We start from the raw sequence: 25,233 nt of genomic DNA, 5'->3' as shown, positions 1-25,233 counted from the left end.
ACCAAATTAATACTTTAATATCAAACACTATTTACATCAAGTTTTCCTAATAATAATAGTCATAATCATCATCATAACAATAATAATAATTATACAGTTTAACAATGATCTAATTTTTTTTGTCCTCCAGAAAGGTACAAAACAGATACTAACCTAACACTACTTGTTTTATGGTTGACTACCTCAGGATACACAGTATCCAGTTTATAAGTTGATCCTCATTTCCCAGGTTAAGGTGTGTACAGAATAAACCATGGTAATAATAGCAATAATGACAAATAGTAGTATCGGTAACTACAGTATAAGAGAGTACAATTGAAGCTGGTTTCTGATAAAAGTCTAGTGTTAATCTGCTGACAAGCGTCCATTTTGTATCTTATGCGGTGCTCATTCCCTGTGGTGTTCTCCTGAAAATTAGTAACTCATTAAATGGCCTCGTCTCCTATTACCCCCCATAGCTGAGCTGCTATTCTGCTGTAATAGCATTGTTACCATAGCGTAAAAACAAATGGTAAAAGGCAAAGGCAGTCTTTCAGGAAAAATAAATGACAAAAGGCCGCTACAAAAATGGAAAATAAAGCAAAAACATAACAGTGCATGCCTTCTGAGACAGCGTGATACTAAACAATAAGTTTGTCATTGAGTCAGGTGTTTTGTCAGTAGTGTTGCATGGAATTTAAGTTGTTTTGTCTTGTCGTGTTTTTGTAGGCACTGTCACACCGCCTTCGGCTCTCTCCCATGTCTTTCTGACTCCCTGTGTGTTTGTCTCTCTGTTTCCTTAACTAACCAATTCTCTCAACTGCAAGGTCATTGGTGCTTTCAAACCCCCCACGATGGAAATCTACACCCCCCTCCTGAGACCCCCCAAGCCTTCCACCATCTATTTTTAATACCAGGAATAACTCCCCTTGCCACAACATGGGGTCCACATGCCTGTCATTTTGAACCTCATTAAAGAGTCACTTAAACCTGTAACATTAGGAGCTGAAGGTGGACATGCTCCTTTTCTTGCTCTATTTCTCTCTATCTATCTTTCTTAACCAATTGGTACCCTATTCTCAAACTAAAACTTTTCTACAAAAGAAAGGAATTAGTTTCTCTATCCTCCCACATTTCTTGAAAACAAAGAAACACGGTCCATTCCTTTAAAAGAAAAGACGATACTTTCATTATGCTTGCATACCATGTGTATCTGTGGGAACTGAAGGATGCTGAATGTCATTACTACACAGGCATTTTTTTTTATGTAAGTGCTAACATAAACCTGGCCCGTCTAAAAAAAGAGCTGGCATTGCTTTGAATTACATGGAAAGTTTTTCTATTAACGCTACGTGTTTTCAACTAATGAGCTATGCATCAGGCCTGTAAAAGCTGTCTAAATACTGCAATAAACTAAATGTGAACTAACTAACATTTAATAAGAACGAGTCAAAGCTGTGGTTTAAGTGACAGTGAAAAAGCTATGGTACTGTGAATTTAAATGTATTTTAAAAATGTTTCCCATGACATCTGTTTTTCTAATTGAGGGGTCTAATTGTCAGACAGTACAAAAATACATTAAAAAGTTGACAGTGTCTCCACTGAATATAATGTTTGAAGACACCATTGGCAAAAATAATTTAATAGTTTGAAAGTCTCCAATTTAGCTGTGAATCATTTTTTAAACAATCACTTAAACAATCAATATCCGATAAAAAAAGGTGTAAATCCAAATGTTTATGGGAGTGTTAATATTGATTAATACTCAAATGGAGCGGAGAGAACAATTGCAGTCCTGCTCAGTAAACATTGCATACAATGACTGTGACTGTGGCCGTGAAATTGTGTGATCAACTTTCAAAAGATATTGATCCTCGAGCTTGATAGCAGTCTACAAAGTGTCTGGTGAGAAAGTTTCAATTTAGCTGTTTTGTGAGTTGTGGTGAACCAGAGGTGTTTTATTGAGTGGACTGGCATACTCTACACAAAGAGGGATGAGGAAAGAATGCCTCGTGTTTCAAAAGGTTTTACACTCACTTGCTCTAAGCAGCTTATCAACGTTTACACACACACTTTGTATTCCTAAGAGCATTGGGCTCAACTTCAATCCGGGACAGTCTGAAGATTGGCAGGCTAAGGTGCATGCCATGTATGTCAGTGCTCAGTGCTGTGGTTTCAAATCTGACCTTAGCTTAAAATCATTGCTCCTCTTTTCCAACATCTTCATCTTTCAGCTTTGTACTTTACTTCATTGTAAAATGGAGGAGCCAAAATCGGCTTCATATGAACCCAAATAACTTGTTCAAAACTATTTTCTGAAAGGCTTTTCAGAGGTCTCGGGACAATTTATTTTGTGTATGTACAGTTTTTTCTAAAACCTAGATTCTCTACATTCCTACTGTGTACTGCTGCTACTGTTTACAAGTGTAAAAAACCCTACTTCTATTGATTGTTAGTGTAGTTGTGTAGTTTGTATTTGACTCTCGAAACATGTTTCTGTGTATGTGCTGTTTATGTGTGTGTGGCTAAACATCAGTGCTGCAATGACATAAACATGATGTAAAGGGACGTCAAAAGTCACTGGAAAATAAGAATCACTAAGTGTCAAAAAAGGGATTTGGCATCTCAGTTGAAGGTTTGAGAGGGGAACTGTCTCTCCCACTTCCAAAACCAACTTTTGTTCACTCACAGACGGAGAAAGACCACTTAAATATATTTCTGAAAAAAAATAGAGGGTTCTTTGAGAAGCCTGCTCTGATGCCCAATCAAGCAAACACACTCCACCCAAATCCCGCCCCTTCCCTGCAGCCTCGGGCAGATTCAGGCCACGCTAGGTGTAAATGCCCTCCGGGGACAGAGGGGAGCGCTATAAAGTGAAGAGTGCTGATAGGCAGACCAGCAACAAAGCCAGGACTGGACTTGTTTTCTGCAGGTGCGTTGCAGCATTCGTTTCGTCACTTTTGGAAGGCTCAGCCGGTTCATGGCTGGTATCATCTAAAGAACAGGAAAAAGGACCAAAGCGGTTGTTATTCATTGAACAATGTTGCTTCATTGCATCACAGACAAAAGAAAATAATATACAATTAATGAACTTCCATATGTTTTAAGTGTGCCATACAAAGCTGTGAGCTATATTTGAAAATGAATACCAATTGTGGAGACTTCGTGCATTATGTGGGAGATGTTTGGGCTCATGTTTATTACACTTTATGAAGTTGTTGCAATGAAGTCTGAGTTGTCATATGAACTTGGGTTGCTATTTCATACTTCAAATAATTTTGAATTAAATTCCCAGGTGAGGTGCCTCTTGTGTCTGCTCGGCATCAGTGTGTGAGCAGCCATGTGCCCTCTGCACCATGGGGAGCAGCTGAACCATGCACAGCAAAGGATAGAGACAGGAAAGAGGACCTGAGCAGTTACATCATTATATAAATGTGTGTGTGTTTGTTGTTTGTTCAGTGTGGAGGGACATGGCAACAGTATATGATGGTTGAATGCTTTAATTTCCCTTCTTTAGAGAGCGTTTTAGAGGAATGAGCCAAAAGAAGCATGCAAGGTGTGAGGCAGCCCTGAAAGAAGCAGGTAGATAGAACATCAGGCAGGACGAGAGGAAGATGGGCGTCATCAATGTCCTAGGATCTGGCCTTGTGGATGTGTGTGTCCCATTTATACACTTTGAACGTCATAGTAAACCTCCAATTTCAGATTGGAATACTTTAAAATAATGTTTTAATATTCATAAACAGTCTTTTTTTAAATGTCATATGTTGGACAGGCTGTTATATATTCCCAGCGGGGCTTTTTCTGATCTTTGGGTGAGCTCCTGCTGGGAATGAGACGTCAGCATGTGGGTGATGTGTTTCAGTTCAGTGACTGGGCTAGACTCATGTATGAAGAAGACATTAAACCCCTCAGTGTTCTGAGCACTGAAAATAATCAGTCACTGGTACATTTTTATATACAAAGCCATGTTAGGGAAACTTCCATCTTATATCTGCTCCCTGATCTCACGGCGAATTGTAAGTGGCTACTGCCTGAGATCGAATGCTGTGGTTTTATTAAATGTGCCAACTGCTAGGACTGTCTTAGGGAAGACAGCTTTTAGATGTGCAGCTCCTCTGTCTTGGAATAGTCTGCAAATTAAATGGAAACTGAACAATCTGGTGCCACTAAATGTTTTTAAAGCTGGGTTGGATGCTACTCAATCGGAAGCTGTTGGTACCTGTTTATATGGATAATTATGTAAATGATGCTGTATGATGTCCTTTTGTTGTTCTATTTATGTTTTTATGTTTCATGTGGAACTACTTGAGCAGGTCTCCCTTGAAAAAGAGATCAATGATCTCAATGGGATTCATCTGTATAAATAAAGGTTTGAAATGAAATGAAATCAATGCTGTGCTACAGAGCAAACAGCAACTCAGTGAGGAGCGAAACAGAAAATAAAAAATGGCAATGCTTTGGATGTTTCATAAATATATGTGTATGAACATATCATTACATTATTATTTGTTTACACCGGTCAGATTGTTTAAAGCACCTACATTACTTTTTGTATTGGGTCAGAAGAAAAACACGAGTTATGTTATGGAGTACAACATGCAGTTGGAAATGACATTTAGGGTTAGTGAAAAGGTTTGAAAACGGTGTAAAAATGTGAGACATGCACTTCTATGAAAAAACCTCACATTTAAAGTGACACATTCATGAAAGCAATATGATTGAAATTCATTATAAACACTAGTCAATGTATTTAAAAAGATATATCACCATGCAACATAGTCCATCAATACAATATACAAGCAATAGTAACAAGGCACAACATCTGGAGAAGCATCAGGCAGGAAGTGGAAGGACACCTCAGCTTCCAGGAATCGGCAGAACAGAACACAGAGCAGGAGACACATGTACAGATGTATGGAGGTCATACTGAAGAGAATCAAAAAAGCAGGAAGCCATACTAACCTCGTGGTTCTAATGTATTGTCTACTTTGTCGTTTACGTCAAAAACGCGGTCATGTACGCCTATAGTTTTCACACAGCTGTCTATAACAGAAAATAGGGAGAATGAGAGATCATTAGAGGTTTTATGCCAAATAGGTTAGTGACATTTGAAGCCCCCCCCCACTCAGCACTGAAATTAAACATCCCAAGCAACAAAGCTCATGGCAACATTCAGATGAGGTATGAAGTGACCTGGATTTCATTTAATGTGATTATATATCAACCTTTTCATGTTAAAGAAAACTTGGTGGGGAAGTTTTTGTGATAAATGAAAGGGATATGTTGGACAGTGAGCACAAGGTGATTGAGGAGGAAGTGAGGTAACCAGAGAAGTAGACATAAACTGTTTTGATTTTCAATCCAAACTTCAACCAGCTCGATTACAAAGCCTTGTGTTGGATGCAAAAACGTACTTGATGGTCGGACGAAAACTTTGAGCTTCAGGCATGTTTTCCTCCCGTTCTCAGCAATGGTGGAGGCTGGAAAACAAAACAAAAGACAAATATAAAGAGGATGTTAATAAAAGACTAAATGGAGCATCACATGTGTACTTTACATATTTCTGACTGTGTTTTCCCCTTTAGAAAAAGCTCTGCATGAATAGACGTTTAAAAGGACTACTTTCTTCCCTCTAGACTGAGGTAATCTATTCAGAAAAAACCAAATTGATGCTTAATGTTGACTCTTAAGAGGATTTTGTAGGGTTAGTCATGGTTCTTGTACAATTATAGCCAGAAAGTATTTACAGATGTGCAAATGTCTCTTGGGAAACCTGAGTGCTGCGCCCACAGTTTAATTGAAGCGTTTTAGATTTAACAACTGGCAGAATCTTAAAAAGGATCAAGTACATTTGCATCCTTTAAACAATGTTCGAAACTGAAAGATATCATGTTGTGCTAACACGTCGCATGTTTACTATATGTATTTTTCCATCGATAACAACCTCAAAGCTCTTCTAGCGACATAAAGTTCACACACTGAGGATATACATGTATGTCCTGCATGCACGGATGGTTTGTGGTTGCTGTCAGGAAATGGATCCCTTCCTGTCAAGCCCATCGGGTGTGAATCTCTGAGTGTTAGCTACCATAGTGGTTGTATCACATCTTCTAAAAATATCTCATGCGGAGAGCGTGTGCAAGAGAGTTGTGTGTGTGTTCATGTGTGTATGTTTGTGTGTGTATTTGACCACTAATGGTGTTGTGTTGAGGCACCAGGTGCTGTCTCCTGTAGACAGAATAGGGGTCAAACACATGTCAGCTAGAGCATGGGGGCTGTGCAATGTGTGCATCCGTCATGACAGCAGGAAGTACAGTATTTAAAAAATGTATGCTGTTGTCTCATGTCAGGACCTAATGCACCATATGTCCCATTATTGGGATATATTAACGCTATTTATTTGTAACTAGTTTTCATTTCCATTATTTCCAGAGAAATGGTGAAGTGTCCACTTATATGTCTTTCGGGCATCATTTTACATCTTCTGTGGATCATTCCACAGCTGATGCAATGAAGCCAAGCATTTCCAAAGGCTACCATTTGGGATCTGTCAACTCCTCTCTAGTGAACCTATACCTTACCCCTCCTTTCCTTCCCCTCTCTCCCAGCTGTGTCACCCTCTCTTCTCGTCTGTCAGCGTGGCCATATCCATTCATCAAAGCTCAACTGACTCGGCTTCATCATATTTTACAGCACACAGCTACCAATGCGTGCACATACATACAGTATGCCCATGCATACAAGATGCAGATTTTAATGTCTACCTGTGTGTTGTTCAACGTCCTCTTAAATAACAGTATTTATGTACAATACTCTGATCTCTTTCTCTCTGTCTGCAGAATGTTTTACATTCAAACATGTTTGTAGACATTGCTGCAATCAATGTTCCAGCATATATTTTATGTTAAGGCCGTCTCTGAAGCCTTATGTTCATTAAGATAATTATTGACTAATAACTTTGGAAAAGGGTAAGAGAAGATGGAAATCAAATCCTTTCTTGCATGCTCTGTACACCCGATTTAACCTGAGATCAAGATGCCAGTCTTTAATTAAATGCATTTTGCGTACTCTTTCAATAACTTCCTCTGTGCGGAACCTTCTTTACAGCTCATCAAGCTCTCTCTATCCCTCACAACCTTGCCGTTACATGCTAATGTTGTCGCTTCATCAGCTATTTCTTAGTTATGTGTCAGTGTGTAAGCTAGGTCACTCAAGATCAGATGCCCTTTTTCACAGCTCAATTCATATTCAGCAGATGCAGAGAGGGAAGGAAGTGAAGGCAGTAGAGAAAGGGGGCCTTATTATTTCGGTGTGGAGGCAGCCGATGACACACTAATGAACCTTGACCACAGCCGCTCACCCACTCAGTCATGTATACACACCAGTACCCACACAATTTATGTCACTCTTCTTATTGCTCCACTTCTCCTTCCACCACAGCTTAATTCACCCATATGTAATGTGTGCACACAATGGGAAAGCACACACATACATCTCCAGATGTCTTATCTTCATCATTGTGGCAGGCAGAGCTGAGTCACAGAGCTGAGTCGCAGCCATCGACACCAGCCACTTAGCAAAGGCAGCTGATCATTACAGAAGTATGGCCCCGATGAAAATGGCAAGAAGCATATGGGAGTCTCTGTCATGATGACAGTGGGTGAAGCTGTTGTGATGTTTAGAGATGTGGCTATATCACGCTATCCACCTCCTACACAAACAGAACAATGGACAAAATGTGCGAGTGAACAAATATCAAGATTGTGTTATAAAACTACTTTTCACCAATTGTAAATTCATATTTACACTGGAATTCATTCCTTGATCATTTGCAGGACAAGTATAAGGCTTAAACTCCTTTGTGAAAAATCAACTAAATCAATTCAACTGAACTTGGATGTTGCCATTGTGTTGGCATGCTGCAGGTAACTGATGTGCGTTGCTGTACATTTTAGACTACAAAGGAAGGATTAAGGTTTGGCTCTACATTCCTTTCTTGCTAACAGCTCTTCATACTGGTGTGTTTGATGAGGATCCCTGCACCCGGGACCAAACTGTCCGCGACAGCGCCTGTTTATTTTGGATTAACATGCTGCTGAGGGCCAGCTTATTGTTCTTGCAGGCTGTAACATCAACACCTACTATTCTGGTTCCCATCAGGCAAGCAGCCTCAACCATCAATCCATCCAGCCTGAGCAAGTGGCTGCTTTGAAGGACAGAGGCCCTGAAAAGATGTCCCAGAGACCGGAGGGGGAGGAAGGCGGGGGGACGAGGTCGGGTTACTCCTCCAAGCCATGTCCCCTGGCTAGTAATGGCTGGTCCCCTCAGTACACTGCATTATGCATCAGCATTAAGGCAAATGGAATGAAGCAGAATCCAATTACGGCAGAACAAACAGGTGGGCTCAGTGCGGCTTAGGCACAGTATTGTTTCAATCACAGCCCAAGCCAAGTTTTATTGCAACTGTAATGTTATCTGGAAAACACATTTCCGTTGCCTTTCAATGAAAGATTCAACAGCACATTCCAGACATGAGGACATACAACATGTGTCTGTAGGGATGGGAATCTAAAGCTAAGTTAACGCTGGCTAAATGTAATAGATGATATCATGGCAGGATATTGAATTCTGAACCATCATTTAGGAGGTGCAATGGCTCGGCTGTAAAAGAACACTGTCAAACTACAAGTAAAAGCTTTTTTTGCTAGACTTTTACATTAAATCAGTTAACCAAGATGTGCTCATTTGATAGAATCACCACAACCAGAATGCTCAATGCAATATTGCAGACTAGTAAGCATTGTGTGAGTGGTTCACAATCATTTGTAGAGTAAAAGTTTAAAGTTCCTTCTTTTGACAACTATGTTTAAGAATCAATCCATTGAGACTACTGATGCCAAATCTCCACAAATCTGATAACATACTGTGACAACCAACGGTTAACTTTTGATATAAAAGTATTTTCAGCGAAGAACCCCAGCTCTCTAAAGTCATGTATCCCATGATGTGAAAATGCCAAATTATTAGCATCATGCTTCTAGTCGGCAACAGGCCTCCAGCTGGTTTTAATAATGGTGCTCTAATCCTTTGATCCCTGCTTATTTGTTAGGATGGGGCGGGTTAAACAGAATGCCCTGCAAAGTTGTGTCCAGCTATGAGCATTCCTAGCGAGCTAATTCTGCCAGCTCTCTAAAAAAAAAAGCCGCTGGCCTTGTCTTTGATTCACTGAGATTACTCATGTGGATTTTAGGTCCAGGAGTCTGAGTTTACTTAAACCGGTGTCCAAGAGAGCGGACACACATTGACAAAACATACAAACACATGCAAAGCTCCTTTTCAGAACATTTGTGCCATCTACCCTCGTCTCCAACCATTTAATTAGACAGTTTGCAGCCAGAACACATCTCCTCCATTCTGTGTACAGAAATCACTGCCGGGATTCATTAAAGTCTCCTTCGCTCTCAGGTTGTGGAATCAGTCAACAAGGACAATGTTAAATAAATACACCCAGAAAAAACCTTGAATATAAGAGAATAGTGCGAGTCTTAGACAGAGAGAGAAAATATTTGTATAACCCCTTCAATAGGTAATATTAACTGCTACACTGTCCAAAGTAATTTCTTTCATGCCTACAATCGCACACACAGACAGTGCAGTTCATGTGAATTAAAATTATTTTCAGACGTACTCGAAATTACTGAATGTCCTTCACAAAAAGTCCTTTCCACATTCAACCAGTTAGCACACATTCTTACCAAGACATCGTGGAACGAGGGAAAGAATACAAACTGTATGTGTGGTTGTATGCCCACACAAAATGTGCACGTGTAAGAAGATGGAGGAGACTATCCACTGAAGAGGCTCATTAACCAGATGCTACCACAGCGAACACACAATAGGAGGGAAGGAGGAAGCTGGGAGGAGCAGTGAAAGAGGAGGACTTAGATTCATGCAGCCGAGGGAACATAGACTGTCCCCCCCGGTGATATCTGGCCTTTTGCTCTTTCCTTGCATCTTTCAACCTCCGCCAAAAAGGAACCAAAGTCATTTCTCATGCCGCTTGCTCCGAGGTGAAGAGGTTACAAGCAATGAGGAAAAGAGTGAGAGAAACATGGGGAAAGAGCAATGAGTCGAGATGGAAAAGTGAGTTGAAATCGATAAGGCCTAATTAAACAATGCACTACTTTCCTCGCAGAGTGTGGGGACAAAATCATTTGCATCTGCTATTATTTAATTCTACATCAAGTGTCATTATTCTGTTAAAGATAAAATAATAATCTAACAAATCACTTGAAAATGCAAAGCAACTACAGTGATTTAACCTTTGAATCAGCTCATTCATGTCTTCACACCCAACAATAATGTGTTTTTATAATCTAAAGGGGTACATATACCTGTATATAATATGGTTTCATTACTGCACTCAGTGTGTCCCATCGAATCATAATATTATTATTATAGCAGATTATACATCCACTGATTAAAGGAGAAAAAAACTGTGTGTGTGTATCAGCACAAATGTGTGTATTCGGGGAAGAATGAATAAATGGGGAATAACCAATTCAACATGATGACCAATGGACTGGGTTAATATTTCAGTGTACGTGTTAATGGTTTAATGGCCAAGGATAAACTGTCCTTGGCTTTGATAAAGGGAACCATAATGAGTTCCTGAAGACGGCTGTTAGAAGCATGAACAACATTAGGCTGAGAGGAACCATGTGCCCTTGCCTGCCCTACTTCTCATCTGATGCCTTGGCTTTCTAACAGCCTTTCAGTTTCTGTTTCTCAGCAGACAAAGTGATGATTACTTTATTGGTGTTCAAACTCAAAGTAACTTGATTTGAGACTTTTGTCTCCTTCCTTGCTTTCACTGAGCTGTCAACAAGTGCAACATGACTTAGCTCATAGACTATTATTAGCCAACTCTGGCAAATGATCTATCTGGCTGGTTGACTGTTTTCACTTTATTTTAAAAAGGAACTCTTGAAACACCAATGAGCATGTAATAACCAGACCGTAAACTATGTATTTGTATGTTATTGGAGCCAGTAGACCCAGCTGCCTTAAAATGTTTAATGTGTGTTGAATGTTCATATTCAGATTGATGACACATTTAAGACTTGTCAAAATAAAGTGTCATAGTAAGGCCACTACAAGCCAGAAAAGCTTTAACACACTGTAACTTAGTTTCACAAGTCTTGTGATTACAACTTGAGGGATGAAAAAACCTATTGTTCTTCCAAATAATATTTCATACTTTTTTGGGTACCACTTTACAATAAGACTACCCTTATAAAGGGTTTACAAATAGTTTGTAATCATTTTATTAATTAGGTTGTGAACACTTTATAAATCATTAACAAGCTTTTATAAGACATGAGATAAACAGGGCAACTGTGACCGGTTGCTTGCCAAATGGTGAGCCCACATTTATCTGTTGTTCACTGAGTTGATTCTCACTAAGTAGCCAATATAAGGCTTATTCATCTTGCCAAATAGTGAGCCTGTGTTGATGTATGAAAACTATGTTAGAACTAGTTTATAAATGGTTCTTACTGATTAATAAAGTGTTTACAACCTAATTCATAACCTAATTATAAACCCTTTATGAATCCTTTATAAGGGTAGTCTTATTGTAAAGTGGTACCCTTTTTTGTTTTAATTATGGTTTTAAAGGGCAGTGCTGAGGTTTTCTTGGGTTAAATCTTTTCATGTAAATCACAACATATGTATACTCCAACGCGCCACACATTGGAACAATTGGGACATTTATGGAAGCACCTGTGTGACGGACATGCAGGGTTCTCCCTTTCTTTTGTCACCCTCCTTTACATGTCTAGCATTCATGTGTCCTTGACAGGAAGTGCAACAATCTGGTGCAAAAGACACACAGGGAGAAATAGTTTTGTAGTACCATCGTAGAATTCAAGGAGAGAGATGGGATGAAAGGGGGAACAATAAATGATGTTGTAACCAGGGGAGGCTGAGTTGGTGGAATGTCTATCCATCTATCAGGATTATAATAATGCATTCCAGACTGGGTGCATCTGCGTGGCTTTTTGTATGTCTGTTCATGCGTGTGTATGCATATTGTCCATCAGTGCATGTGTATCCATGCAAGTATGTGTGTAGCTTTTTATCACATTACTCCGTTTTGTCAGATCATTTCTGAATCCTGGTGACAGGGTTGATTTTTCATGTGAATGTATGAGAGGGCTGAGTTATGATGATGTCCATCCATCCCTGTACCACCAAATGGAACAGCACCGGCCCTTTGTCATTATTAGCAGACCTCCCATAGCTCTACAACAAAACACAGAGTGAATACACCGTCCCCTGCCTTTATTTCATTTATCCATTAAAGCTTTTCCTGCTCCTGCTACCGCCTGCTACACGATCTGTACTCCTTTCTACTTTTGAAGGAGAACGGCGTTTCACAGGATTTACGAACTATCAGTTGACAGCTATGTCACAGAGAATCTGTTTGAGCTCTCGGTGTGCAAGTAGCAGTCCAGTAAAGTTGAAGTGAGGTTTTTTGAAAAAGCCTTTTGGATATAAGAAGGTGTTTCTTGCCTGGGTATTTATGATCAACCCTAGTCTTCTGTTGCATTTTGCATATTGGCCTATGGGCATCTACAGAGTGATTGAAACCTCACCAAATATTTTTGTCTTTATAATTTAACACGGATAGAATCATCGCCCACCTCTGGATTTTGTGTTTTACCATTAAACAAATGTTCATTTGATATCAGCCACAGGCTCCCTTAAGCTCTCTAAAGGTTTCTAAAATATCCGTATTTTACATCCAAATAAATATCTTTATAAATAAATGGATCCACATTTAAGACGCAACATTTTTGTTTATGGTACTTTGGATGAGAAGCAGCACCAGTCCTTGAAGGCGAATGAGTCAAACCACAAGAAAACGACATTTGTTCTGCCTACAATCTGCCACTGCATGATCGCATCAAGTGCTTTCCTATCTGCCACCCATCTTACACGCCTAAAACACCATAACTCGGCTCACTCATCTCTTGCAGTGTGCTGCAACTGATATTGGATTGCTGCCCTTTTCAGATTAAAATCACTCAAATAGGAGATTGTGGATTGTGTTCATATTAGACCAACGTGCGTGCATCAGCATTCTGCGAGATGGGTTTCACTTAAGCCATGAATGCACTGTGATCTCTGACCCAAGAAGTGCTGTTACTGTCTGCTTACCCCTTGTGTCAGTCACAGAGGCTGTAACTCATTTATACAGTAATACTGTATTTTGCTAAATTGTTGCATAGCGGCCATCATTACATTACCCCCTGTATCTTCCTAAGTCTGGTACATTTGACATGTTTAATATATTTCTATGATAGGTATTTTGCTCTCTGTCATGTGTTGTTTTGGATAGCAGAACAAAAACACAGCTGAGTGTTGTCTCCACAAAGATCAGGCTCCTGACTGACTCCAGCTTGTCTTCAATTACCTGCCAGAGAGGAGAGGCTGACACTAACAGAAATGAAGAATTATGACCTCCATTCGAGTAAATTCCCTCCGTCCTGCTGCCGTTGATTAAGCTGTTTTTGTTGTTGAAGCAGATGACAGCAGAACCCTGTTTCCTCTCTATAATCTTATCAGAGATACAACAAATCAACCCTCGACCCGCATCGAACTCATAGGGCGAAAACACCATTAACGGGAATTTTCACAGCAGGAATATGATTTGACAGCTTAATTTTCATCTACAAACAAGAACGCTAATCAATCACGTCACTGCGGGCGGATTTTTCATCCCCCATTCCCTCAGGTTATTTGGCTACAGAAAGTTATTTGAAATGAGGAAAATATTAATATTATGACTGTGTATATGAGCCCTGTTCCTTTATGTACAGTATACAGTTTATATACACATATATATATACATATATATGCTGTGTGTAGTAAACATGGTTAATCTGAATGGATACTTGAGTGGAATCAGTGAAATATTGATTATGAATAACTATTCTTTCTTCATTAGGACTATCCTTCCACTGCAGTACTATGAAACCAAAGAGAAAATGCATTTAATGTATTTCCCTAGATGATATACTGTTATGTCTCAAGTGGATGGGGCCGTTGGAAGTTAACTATTGCTAACCTCTGCCTTATGTGCTCATGGATAGTGGCCTCTGCCTCGGGACACTTTGACATTTCTGTTTAGTGCAGGTGTAAAGTATAGCCAGATTCAGCGGGTAATGATGCATAACATTTTCCCCTGTTAGCTACGCAACACTTTGCATTCACACAATGTAGGCAAACGGGCTTCAAGGGCAAATACTGACCACTGTGTGTTGTGCTGAGCTGCACTTAACATTGTACGTTTTAAAGAGAAAGTCTTTGTTGAAGCTAGTCATAGGCTCTGTTTGTGGTGTGATGTATTTTGAAATGTAACTTATAAGAGACCTTATGTCAATAGAAAGTAATGTGTTTCATAAACATTCAATAATGAAAGTAATAACCCACTAATTACTGTTGGAGATTCATTATTTAGACATTTAGCCTTGAACATTTCTATGCCAGTGGAAGCTGATAAGATGAATATGTAATGATACCTGGGTAACAAACATGGGTAAATTCAGGTTGTGCATGCAAGCAAGCCATAAAATACATTTGATTCCCCTTGTAGGTCCTAAAAAGTATTAAACTTAACATGTTTTCATTTAAATTCAAATTGAAAGTGGTATGAATACTTTTAAAAGCCTGTATAAGTGGTTATGTTTCTACTGTATACAAGCAATGTTGAGAAACTTAGTTTTTAACATCAAAGTAAAAAGGAACTTATTAAGCTGATGAATATAAAAATTGTTCTTGGGGCGATTTTACCATAATGTAATACGATTATGAGATAAGAGTTATTCTTAGAGTGGATGAATCCATGCAACTACAGGTCCACTGTGCATGTAATCATACATTACACTGGGGAAATATAAAAATATACCTGAAAAAATACCTGCTTCTAATGAACTCTGGCTTTCCGAGAAAGAAATACAAGTGATTCCCTCTCTCATATTTATAGTACTAGTATATTGTAATCCCTGAGAAAATCACAGTAATTTCTTTACACTCACTTAACTAATTCCGTGGTTTGACAGAACTTTGCAACATGTTTACTCGTAGCTGAGTCAGATCGTTGTATTTATTACATTTGTAAGATTAAAGGATAATTAAAATGATGTAACCCCGATGCAAGCTGGAAGGTTTTTTATGTTTCTACTTCTGGGGCATGAGGAAGACTTTCCGATGATGAAGATGATGATGATGATGATTATGATGATGGTAGTGATGGAAACAGATGTTGCAGATAAATTGGCAGGTGTAGTAATGCAACTACCTCCCTCTCAATCTTCCTCCTTCACTTCCACATTCTGTCCACTAAAGAAACTGTCCAATCCATCAGCAGCATCTCTCATGCTACTTATGGACATCCAGGCCGGACACATTGGCAGTGGGAAATCACATGTCAGACCACTTCATGGTAGATGACTTTAATATCCGTAACAGTAGCCAGAGAGGCTATACGCTAGAATCATTCAATAGCCAATGAAGCCGCGGGCCTCTAAACCAATATGGCGTGCACCAGCAGAATGGATGTGTTCCATGGGAGCCCTGTTGGTCGCAGTGTAATTTAATCTAGCCCTTAGGACAAGCATCTCTCAACAGAAATGGAAAAAATATATGTTAGAAATACAGACTTGAAGGAGTGGATGAATTGTATAACCCTTCGCTAACCCCAATCTACGCTCACAACTTCCAAGACTTCCATTTTTCCCTCATCTCTAGTATGTCAATACGAAATCTGGGTAATTTTTATCAGACAAATGGCCAAACACCTAGAGTTGAAAGGCCTTTGAAAGAAGATCTCAGGCTATTTGTTTTGTAGACAAGCTTAACGGAGAAAACACCTTTCACCACAGAAAAAACGTAAAAAACTTTAGGGAGGAGCTTTTTGTTTTTCTACTCAGTCTCTAACCCTGAAGTGTAACAAAGCAATAAGAGGGAGAGGGAAAAAGGCAGGGAAACGCATGAAATGAGAAAAGGACAGAAGTGTTGGCTGGCTGTCAGGTTAACTGCTTCATAAAAAGGTGCCAATTTAAAAAACAGACGTCAGTGTGTAGAGCTCGGCTCAGCAACGCTCTCGACTCTTTCAACGCTGTCTCAGAGAAGAAGAAAACACTAAGACTTTGACAGCCACCTAGAGCTGCATTAACACCTCATGCCAAACTTTACAGATAAACACATACAAGAAGCACAACCTGCAACATTTAGCAGGAAGACGTTAACTGTCAAAACTGACACCCCTTCTGAGAAGGAATTTATAGTTTTTCTCATACATTGGCCCACAAAGTCCTTCAACAGACGCAGACATGCATTACACTGCATGATGAACACTCATGCCACCGATAGGAGAACATAACCATGCTTCCTGTTTTGTATTTTCAGCGTGTCCGTGTGACAAATATGTTTTGAGCGAGTGGCAGAAACTGCACCTACTGACAGTAACTCCTCCGTATAGCCTGTGAGGGGAGGACAACTCAACTCCATTCCACTCTATCACCTAGCTTTGATAAAACCTAATTTCCCAGGGGCTTTAACTTCAGATGAACTCCGTTAGGCTCAGTTTCTATGCCAAGAAGCAGACAACTTAAAATCTAACGCAAGTTGAATAAGAGCACAACATAATGCAGAAAGGACGGCAGTATTTTTTGTGGGATACAGTATTGTGTAGCAGGGAAAGTGAGGTATAACTTTCAAACTGTCTCAATTTAACTCCCCCGTGAATTCCATTGCCATTTTAGCGACGAGTTCTCCATGAGCGATGAGAGCCGAGTGAAAAGCTTGGAGAAAAGCACAGCATGAAAGCACCTACTAGGATCACTGTAATGCCACTCTCAAAGCTCTGTGGTGAAGTTGTGAAAACATGGGTTAGGGAAAGCGTGTAACTATATCTCTCAGGCTTTGTTGTATTAAAGGAAAAACACAAGGTCAGAAAGGGGCCATCTGAGTTTGTAATTCATGTCAATTTAAGTTTTTTAGGTTCATATTTTTCTTTTAATGCATGTCGGGTTTTGTGTACCTTTTGGAAACATGCACAACATAATTAAACATCTAATATGAAAATAAGATTGAGATTATCACTGCAGACAATGATACTATTGTTAATGTACTCAGAAGGGTGAGAATGAAAGGAAAAGCCTAAATAAACATTTAGTTGTTTACCCTTTGTTACCCCGCAGTGTAAACAGTATTCTATTCAAAAAGCCATCATGATGGAGACTCACATATGTAGTAGTATTCTCTGCCCGGTCTGAACTCAAAGCCCAAGGAGAACGGAGTGAAGAGCTGGAACTTCTCTGAGAACTTAAGCGGCCCGTTGGGGGAGTGCGGCCTGTTGCACTCCCAGCGTTTGAAGCCCTTGGCGGTGTGGTCGCATGTGCTGTAGCCATCGTAGTTAACCATGTAGAGGACGTAGCGCTCTGTCCGCTCTTCAGGCACCGAGTCTTCATAGTGAGGGCAGTACACATCCAGGTAGTCATTTATGCATACGTCGATGTGGTAGTCTCCACGATGGAACCTGGTGGTTAAAAAGGAGGAAAAGGTTAATTTGTATATCTATTGTTATTAAGACAAATCTTATAATCCTAATACGTCTGTGTATTGATGCATCAACATTGCTTCAATAATCACAGATAAAAGGCTGTTTAAATTCAGAACATATGCAGAGAATGCAGGTTTGATCTCTCTGCTGTGTGGACATTTACAAGCCTCAGCTCTCTCATCTTCTGGCTCCAATACATTTGTGTGGGTTGGTTTATCTATAAATCAGTCATTGCAACATATATTTACCCACACATACACACATCTGTGTTCCCAACGCACCCATGTCTGAAAAAACATGCTTTCAAGAAAATAGTTTAACGTCTCTTGAAAGAAAAAGACACTTTTTCTTTAGTACTTTTTCCACAAAAAAACTAAACAGACAGCAAGTCAGAATGATCACAGGGATACAGGACGGCCCAGACAGTAAATATCAGGAGAGGAAAAATACAGAGCCTGGCTGTCCCTGAGGGCTGTGCGGTGAGGCATCTTTACAACTGCAATGATCTAGAACGGGCCACACAGGGTCAGAGGGCTTCAATGCGTACAGGCAGATTCATCAGAAGGCCACACACTGTGACAAGTTGCATCTAGCCACACACACACACACACAATTCTCTCTGTTTAACAAAAAGGTTTCTCGTGGGGTTTGGGATGGTATGACCCTAACCATGGGGTCACAGGGGGCCTGACAGAAAAGCACTAAATACCTGTAAGCTTGCTAGAGATGTCCTTAATTTAGCACACACACTTGAAGTGCCCCAAAAGGTGATGATGTGACTCACAAAGTTGAAAAAGTACACGCACGCACACACACACACAGCTGGTGCCACTGCTTCACCCAGAGGCTAGGTGGTGTGGTTCATAATTGAGACTCAGTCTTAAGTGCTGTAAGAGCACAACCTGACAAGAGTTTTGACAAAACTTTTAATTGAAAAGTGCCACTGAAGTCTATAAGAAGGGCTCTTAAAGCTCCACACAAGGGGCAGAGCGTATAACAGGCTAAAAGTATTTTATCCTGAAGACTCTCGGGCCTCAGGATTAACTAAAGCAGTACACACGCAGAAGTGTGACCTCTTTCTCTTGCCATCCATTCTTTGTGTGATTGTGTTGTCCTTTTTTCCACATCTCTATGGTGGCGAGAAGGTTGTGGGTCTCAGGTCAAATCTGTTTGGTGGCACCAGGAAGTTATTTGACAGTTTTTATCTTTAATGTTATCATCCTAATTCACCATACTGTAATTTTACAATGTTGATCTATTTGTTACACACGGCATGTATTGTATGACTGTACATTCTGGAAAAAAGATCCCTCATCTATTATTTCTCCATCTTCCTGAGGTTTCCTACATTGTTTTTCTTTCTGACAATGACAGTATGGTGGGTGTAGTAAGCTGTACAAATTGTATAGTATAGTATATTTATTTGCTTTCTCTATTCAAAACTATAGCTAGTTCTTCTTAGCTCAATGTGATGTTTGACTTCTGGTTCTGTAGAATTCATTTTCTAAATCGCTTTATGTAAACCAAAAACACTGCCTTTACTTGCATCTGCAGTACATCTATACCCACATGATTATGATCACAATGCAAACCAGACCACTTGTTTGGAAGATCAAATAGCAATTTGTGCAGAATCTGCTTTAGGCGCCTTCACTTGTCACTTATTTCTTTCTGTTATTTGGGATGATTAATGTAACAATCATGCGAGAAATGGAATCACAGCCATTTCTCATTTATGTGATCATGTGTGTCTGCCCGTTCTGCTCTTCTGTATTTATTTATGTGCATGTTTGTGTATGTGACCATAAGCTAGCATGAAATGTAGCCTTTCTGTGTTTACCCGTGTAGGGTAAATACCAATGTGAGAGTGTTTACAAGCAAGGCAGGGAGCAGCTCATCTGTAACATCTCATTTAAAACATGTCTGTGGAGGTCCAGGAAGAGCCATGCATCTCCCTGCTTTAAAATGTCACTGACTTAATGGTCACATCCTCCCATCCGCTCACGCAGTGTGTGTGTGTGTGTGTGTGTGTGTGTGTGTGTGTGTGTGTGTGTGTGTGTGTGTGTGTGTGTGTGTGTGTGTGTGTGTGTGTGTGTGTGTGTGTGTGTGTGTGTGTGTGTGTGTGTGTGTGTGTGTGTGTGTGTGTGTGTGTGTGCGTGTGTGAGATGTTTCAGCTGCCCTTCTCTCCCTGCCTCAGCAGTCAGAATAGTGGCTCGTGGCCCTGACTGCAAATGAAGCAGAGGATGTTTGGGTGAGTGAGCACATAAAAGGGACAGGACAGGCATTTGTAACATGTGACACACTCACTGTCACACACACACACACACACACACACACACACACACACACACACACACACACACACACACACACACACACACACACACACACACACACACACACACACATGCAACAAACACACAACTAGCACACACTTCCACATGCACACATACACACACCCACGTACATACATTAGGTCTGTGTTATCAGCTCAGTGAGCTCCCTGGCACATTGGCACATGAACAGCAGTGAGACAGCCAAAAGCTGCTAATGGCACCGAGTGAGAAAGAGCGTGAGGGTGAGAAACAGACAGGGAGGGAGAGAGAGAGAAAGGGACCTGGTTCCAAAAGAAGGTGAGGGAATACAAAAAGAGGCAACAGGACTGAATAATGCAGATAGTATTGCCAGGTTCCCAGTGGATCCAAGTATCTACAGGAGTTATTCAAAGAGGCATTTATCATTAAAAAAATATTTACTTTCACTGTGTGTATGACATAAATGTGTTTGCAGTTAAAGATGTACACTTTTCTCCACATCCTTTCAGTGCCGGATTATCACCAAAAAGTCCTCCTGAAAACGTCCTGTATTTTGTAACAAGCTGTGTTTGTTGTCCTTATAAAACCAGGTTATCAAGGGACTAATGTGGGAGTTTTAGATGCGGCTGGTGTCTTGTTTATAGCGATGGCAGCTTTAATCGGCTGCTGCTGTTCTATAAACATTCCCCACTTTTTGGGAGGAAGAGGAGGCCTTTCCTCACTGGGAATGGACATGTGTTGTTCAAACATATATCAGCCTCTGTAAAGGACACAGGAGTACCAAGAGGTTTCACCAATGGAATGTAAATCAAGGCTGTACTCTGTGAGAATCTTAAAGAGTGACATTTTAGCAGAAGAGACAGTTCAGTAACACTGCAGTCAATAGAAGAGAGTAATTGCAAAGAGACTGCAGGATCAACTAATCCAGTGGGCACAAAGGACACATGTAAATTAAAGTTGCATCAATATTTGCTGTTTTGTTCATTTGTCAGCGATATATTGTGTCTGGAGTTTGCTTAAAAATAGCATTTATTTATTTTTATAGTTAAATAAATATAACATTTATAACTTGGCCATAAATTGGCCAATCAAAACTATATTTGTCATTATTATGTCATGAAATGTAAAATAAATATTAAACTTTCATTTCTGGCAGTTGAGCTTTGATACAGATGCCCCGCCATCTGTTGCTGTGTTCATTTAAAGGGGGCAGTATTGTTCAACCATCACAACAGGCCAATCAAAGTTGATGTTAAAGCAGGATCCCTTTTTTAGGTGTTTTAATTATGATATGTTATAAGAAAACAAAAATATATTTTATGGTGGCACACTCAAAAGTGCTTACAAAATGGTTTGTTTCTATGAATGTTCCTAGGACGAAAGCTAAAAGCTGGTACAGATCACATAAGAAATTGTCCAGATGGAGTTAACGCTGAGTTGCCTTCGCTCCTCCTCTCAATGCCATACACATGTACGCACTCCACCCAACCACCACAATCACTCCCTCTTTTACGACATACTAATAGCAACATCATGAGAGCAACACTCTTTTACATTCTTGTAAAGAGTTGCAGCTGAGAGTGGCAGCGGAGGCCTGCTTCCAGCAGTAAAGTTGGATGGTAGGCTAATTGTCAAATGGAGATAATTGCATGCCTTTGTCATGCCACAGCTGTCCTAGGGAGCTGTGGTCACAACACAAAGCCAGAGAAATCAACTGGACACCGAGGGTGGCTGCATATGTTTGTGTGAGTGAGAGAGCGGCACATAATCTTTATTACCAACTGATTACATTTTCACACCACCTCCTCAGGTCCTCAGGGCTGAAACTGAAGGTCCAAGTATTGTCAGCACAAACACACACACACACACACACACATATACACAGAGACCAAGCAAACACAGAGTCACAAACAGAGAGTTTGTGAGAGCTGCAACAGTGAAGTGAATGCTGGGTAAGGTGGCACAACACTGCAGTCGCTGATTGGCTCATTTCCATTTCAATTACACAGCCCAGTGACATCGCTGTGTTGCCACACACACACTCACGGAGAGACAAACACACATGCACAACTACACTTTCACGCACTGGCTCTGTGCACACACACAAACACACACACACTGTACCCAATGAACTCCCATCAGCCACCTCTTTGAGCTGTGCACCGGTGACTGCAGATAGAAAGCAAGAAGGACAGGGAGAGATAGCTAACCTGAGTAAAAGAGAAAGACAGAGGAAAAAGGAGGTGAGCAAGAGCTCAGTGGAAAGCTGAGGGAGGGAGCAATCGGATTCATCTAGCCAGTTGAATAAGTGAGATTCAATAGAAAGTGCCTTACAGTGTGCTGCCATAGTATCGCACAGCTCTGAAGTGAGCAGTGCAGTATTATAGCTCAAAAGTGTCACCCAGGAGAATCAGAGAGTGATCCCACACACATTAAGTTTATAAAGATTATGTATACAATTATTGTTCTTGTTTATTATGGGAGAAGATACTCTTAAACACACTCATTTAAAAAAAATGCTTGTCTTTGGTCTCCTATGTTGATTAGAAATAAATTGTTACACAGTATAACATCTTCTCAAGGCTTAACCTCAGGGCACATTGTGAGATGTTGTCATTGTTGTTACACCAACAAATGTAATTGACCACATTTTGACTATAAGGAAGGAGAATTGATGAATACACGGTGACAAAATACTATCAAGCTGCTTGCATTTCAAAGTCAAAGCCTCCTCTACCTGAGTATAAATGATCCACTCAACTTCTCTTTCCTATTTTCACTTGCCTGAGTTTTTTGATTAGCCCAGTACCGCTCTTGACCCCAAATCAGATCTATTTACATTATTTCACCCTTCCCTGTTGAAAATCATACATCTGATATATTTCCAATTCAATATCCTCCGGCAATGTTCCTTTGCCTGATAAATCAAATCACACTCACCTACAAACTGCAAATGAACTGGGACCTTAAAAGGCAAAATAGTAATATCCTGTTGAGTGTGAATGTTTACGTGTGTGTGCATGTGTGCGTCTGTGCGTGCATGTTCCTCAAATGAAAGATCATTTGTTGATTTTGGTCCGGAGGGAAAATATGTTTAGCCAAGAGAAGATGAACTCTGACTGAACGTCAACTCGCATGTAAAGGCCTTTTCAGGACCTTTCAACACTTATGACACAAACGCACATCGCAAACACTTCTCGATTTAGTTTGTGCAGTTGTCTAATTACAGATGATGGTTGTGTGTCAGCAGATGAAAGAGAATGGCGAGCAGAGAGAAATAATTGAAAGACAGAGGGAGGCAGAGGGAAAGGAGACACTTCTGCGATTGATTGTTAACAGCAGCCAGAAACGGACTTGGCCTGCTATCCAGAGAGGTATTCACCTTGTTATCACTGATGGCAAAGAAGTGTAATGAAAGAGCCAAGAGAGGGGTGAGGAACAGATAACTGCATCCAATATTTCCACTCCAATCATCTTGACTGTAAACTTTAATTTATCATCAGACCACCATCTCAGCAGCAATTTTAATTTTTTTGGATCTGGAGATGGAAAGCATTTTTTTCTAATTTTGTTCGAGAGAATAGCAAGAAATAACAATACCAACCCCCGGGAGACTCCTATTCCAGCTCATAATGCACAACAGACCATTTCTCTACCAGTCGAACAATCACACAACCAGGCGGCATCAACTTTGGCTGTAACTAGAATACAAAACCTCTCAAGAAAAGATTCAATGTCACGAAAGGGGAGAGGTGGATTTAAAGGATAACATATGGGTCGTAAAACAAAGAATGAGGAGGTCACCTATATTGTTTGCAGTCTATGTGTGATTGAAATGTAAATAAATAAAAACGTATTTCTATTTGAACATTTGAACAATAACCTCAATTTCCTAACTGAATTTTCTAAAATGCACAATAGTAGTAGTGCCAATAGGAATGAAAAAGCTGCTTTTATCCACTAAAATCTAAAATATGTTGCTCTACTTTGATATGGTTGAAGAACATGATACTGTGACAAGAAGAAATGCAACCCTCAAAATACTAGTATTGAGGTAGAGACACGGCTAAGCAGAGAGCAGTGAAGTCAGAGGAAGAACATGTGAGAGCGTTGCTTGTTATACGAGTTGACAGCAGCATTCCTGGCTGGCTAACTGGCTGATATGCTTACAGCACAGGGAGGGGATGTAGGAAGACACGGAGACATCAGACCTATAGAGTATCACATATTACTGGAATTTCCTCCTGGACATGTTGGAGGGCTGAGATATTATACGGCATATTTGAATATATATATATATGACGGGATATCTGCTGGAGGAACACACATACACATTAACACTTGTATGAATGCTTAGCTGCTGGTCATGGTGCATTTTACTGTGTCCATCTGCTGTAGCTTTATGGAGGGTGCAGTGCAGGCTCAGAGCAGGTGGTCAGCCCAGTATAATATACTGACTGTCAGCAGTGATGGACACAGGGACGTACCCATGCATTCCTTCATCTCTCTTTCTCACATGCATTAATTCGACCTCCCATCCAGACCATTTCTCCTACACTTCTCCTCTCTGTTTCTGTCCATCTTCAACATCTCTCCTTCCCCCCCCCCCCCCCCTCTGCTCCCTCACTCTTCTCACCCCACTTTCTCTCACCGCCACCCTTGACTGTGATCTTACGATATTCATTTCTGCCATTTATGTCTGTCAGCGCTCATTTTGCCCCAGGGAGACAATGAATTAAGAGCAGTGACAGACAAGTTCTTGTTCTGCTCTTGGTGCTGAGTGATACAACGATATGCCGGCTCCAGTGAGTGTTTGATGTAGTCTGCATTAGCATGCTGCAGCTCAAGTCCAAAACAGAGAAGAGGGAAAAAAAAGGACAGATACTTCCTCTGAGCTCATCTACTCACTGCTCTGCCAAACAACCATTTTTATGGGTGTAAAACACTGATGTGTGTAGGCTATATATGTGAGTGAATGGCTGGGTGTGTATGTGGGTCTCTGTATATCTCCCTATGTGTAAAAGGATTTCTTTATGTGTCTGCTCGTCTCCAAGGGAGTGAGGGAAAAATGACACAACCCACAACATCCTGTCAGACCCTGGGGCCATTCTCCTGAATCATTGCTGCCCCAAACCCACTTCAATCCCTTAGTAAATACTGTACGCTTTGACATGTTTACCAGGACCACAGTGGGTGTGTGCATGCCGTACACCCACGTGAGTTTATGCACGGTCACACATGGGTAGTTAGTGTCAATTAATAGCTATACATCATTGAATGGGAGACGTGTTTGCCATTAATCAT

At 40.4% G+C, this 25,233-nt stretch overlaps 1 protein-coding gene across 2 annotated transcripts in view; it reads right to left on the bottom strand.

Annotated features, from left to right (window-relative positions):
- Positions 1-2,299: 2,299 nt before the first annotated feature.
- efna5b (ephrin-A5b) overlaps positions 2,300-25,233 on the bottom strand; it is an 84,832-nt gene continuing 61,898 nt past the window's right edge. For both annotated transcript variants that reach the window (XM_034234951.1, XM_034234952.1), the window contains 4 exons: positions 17,298-17,590; positions 5,397-5,462; positions 4,945-5,025; positions 2,300-2,973 (listed from right to left, as the gene is read on the bottom strand). In XM_034234951.1, the coding sequence (XP_034090842.1) occupies positions 2,846-2,973; positions 4,945-5,025; positions 5,397-5,462; positions 17,298-17,590 (568 nt within the window). In that variant the 3' untranslated portion in view covers positions 2,300-2,845. The remainder of the gene's footprint in view (positions 2,974-4,944; positions 5,026-5,396; positions 5,463-17,297; positions 17,591-25,233) is intronic.

This window comes from Gymnodraco acuticeps, unplaced genomic scaffold (genome assembly GCF_902827175.1).
Source record: "Gymnodraco acuticeps unplaced genomic scaffold, fGymAcu1.1, whole genome shotgun sequence".
In the NCBI taxonomy this organism is placed as follows: Eukaryota; Metazoa; Chordata; class Actinopteri; order Perciformes; family Bathydraconidae; genus Gymnodraco; species Gymnodraco acuticeps.
This window is presented reverse-complemented; position numbering and strand designations above follow the sequence as displayed.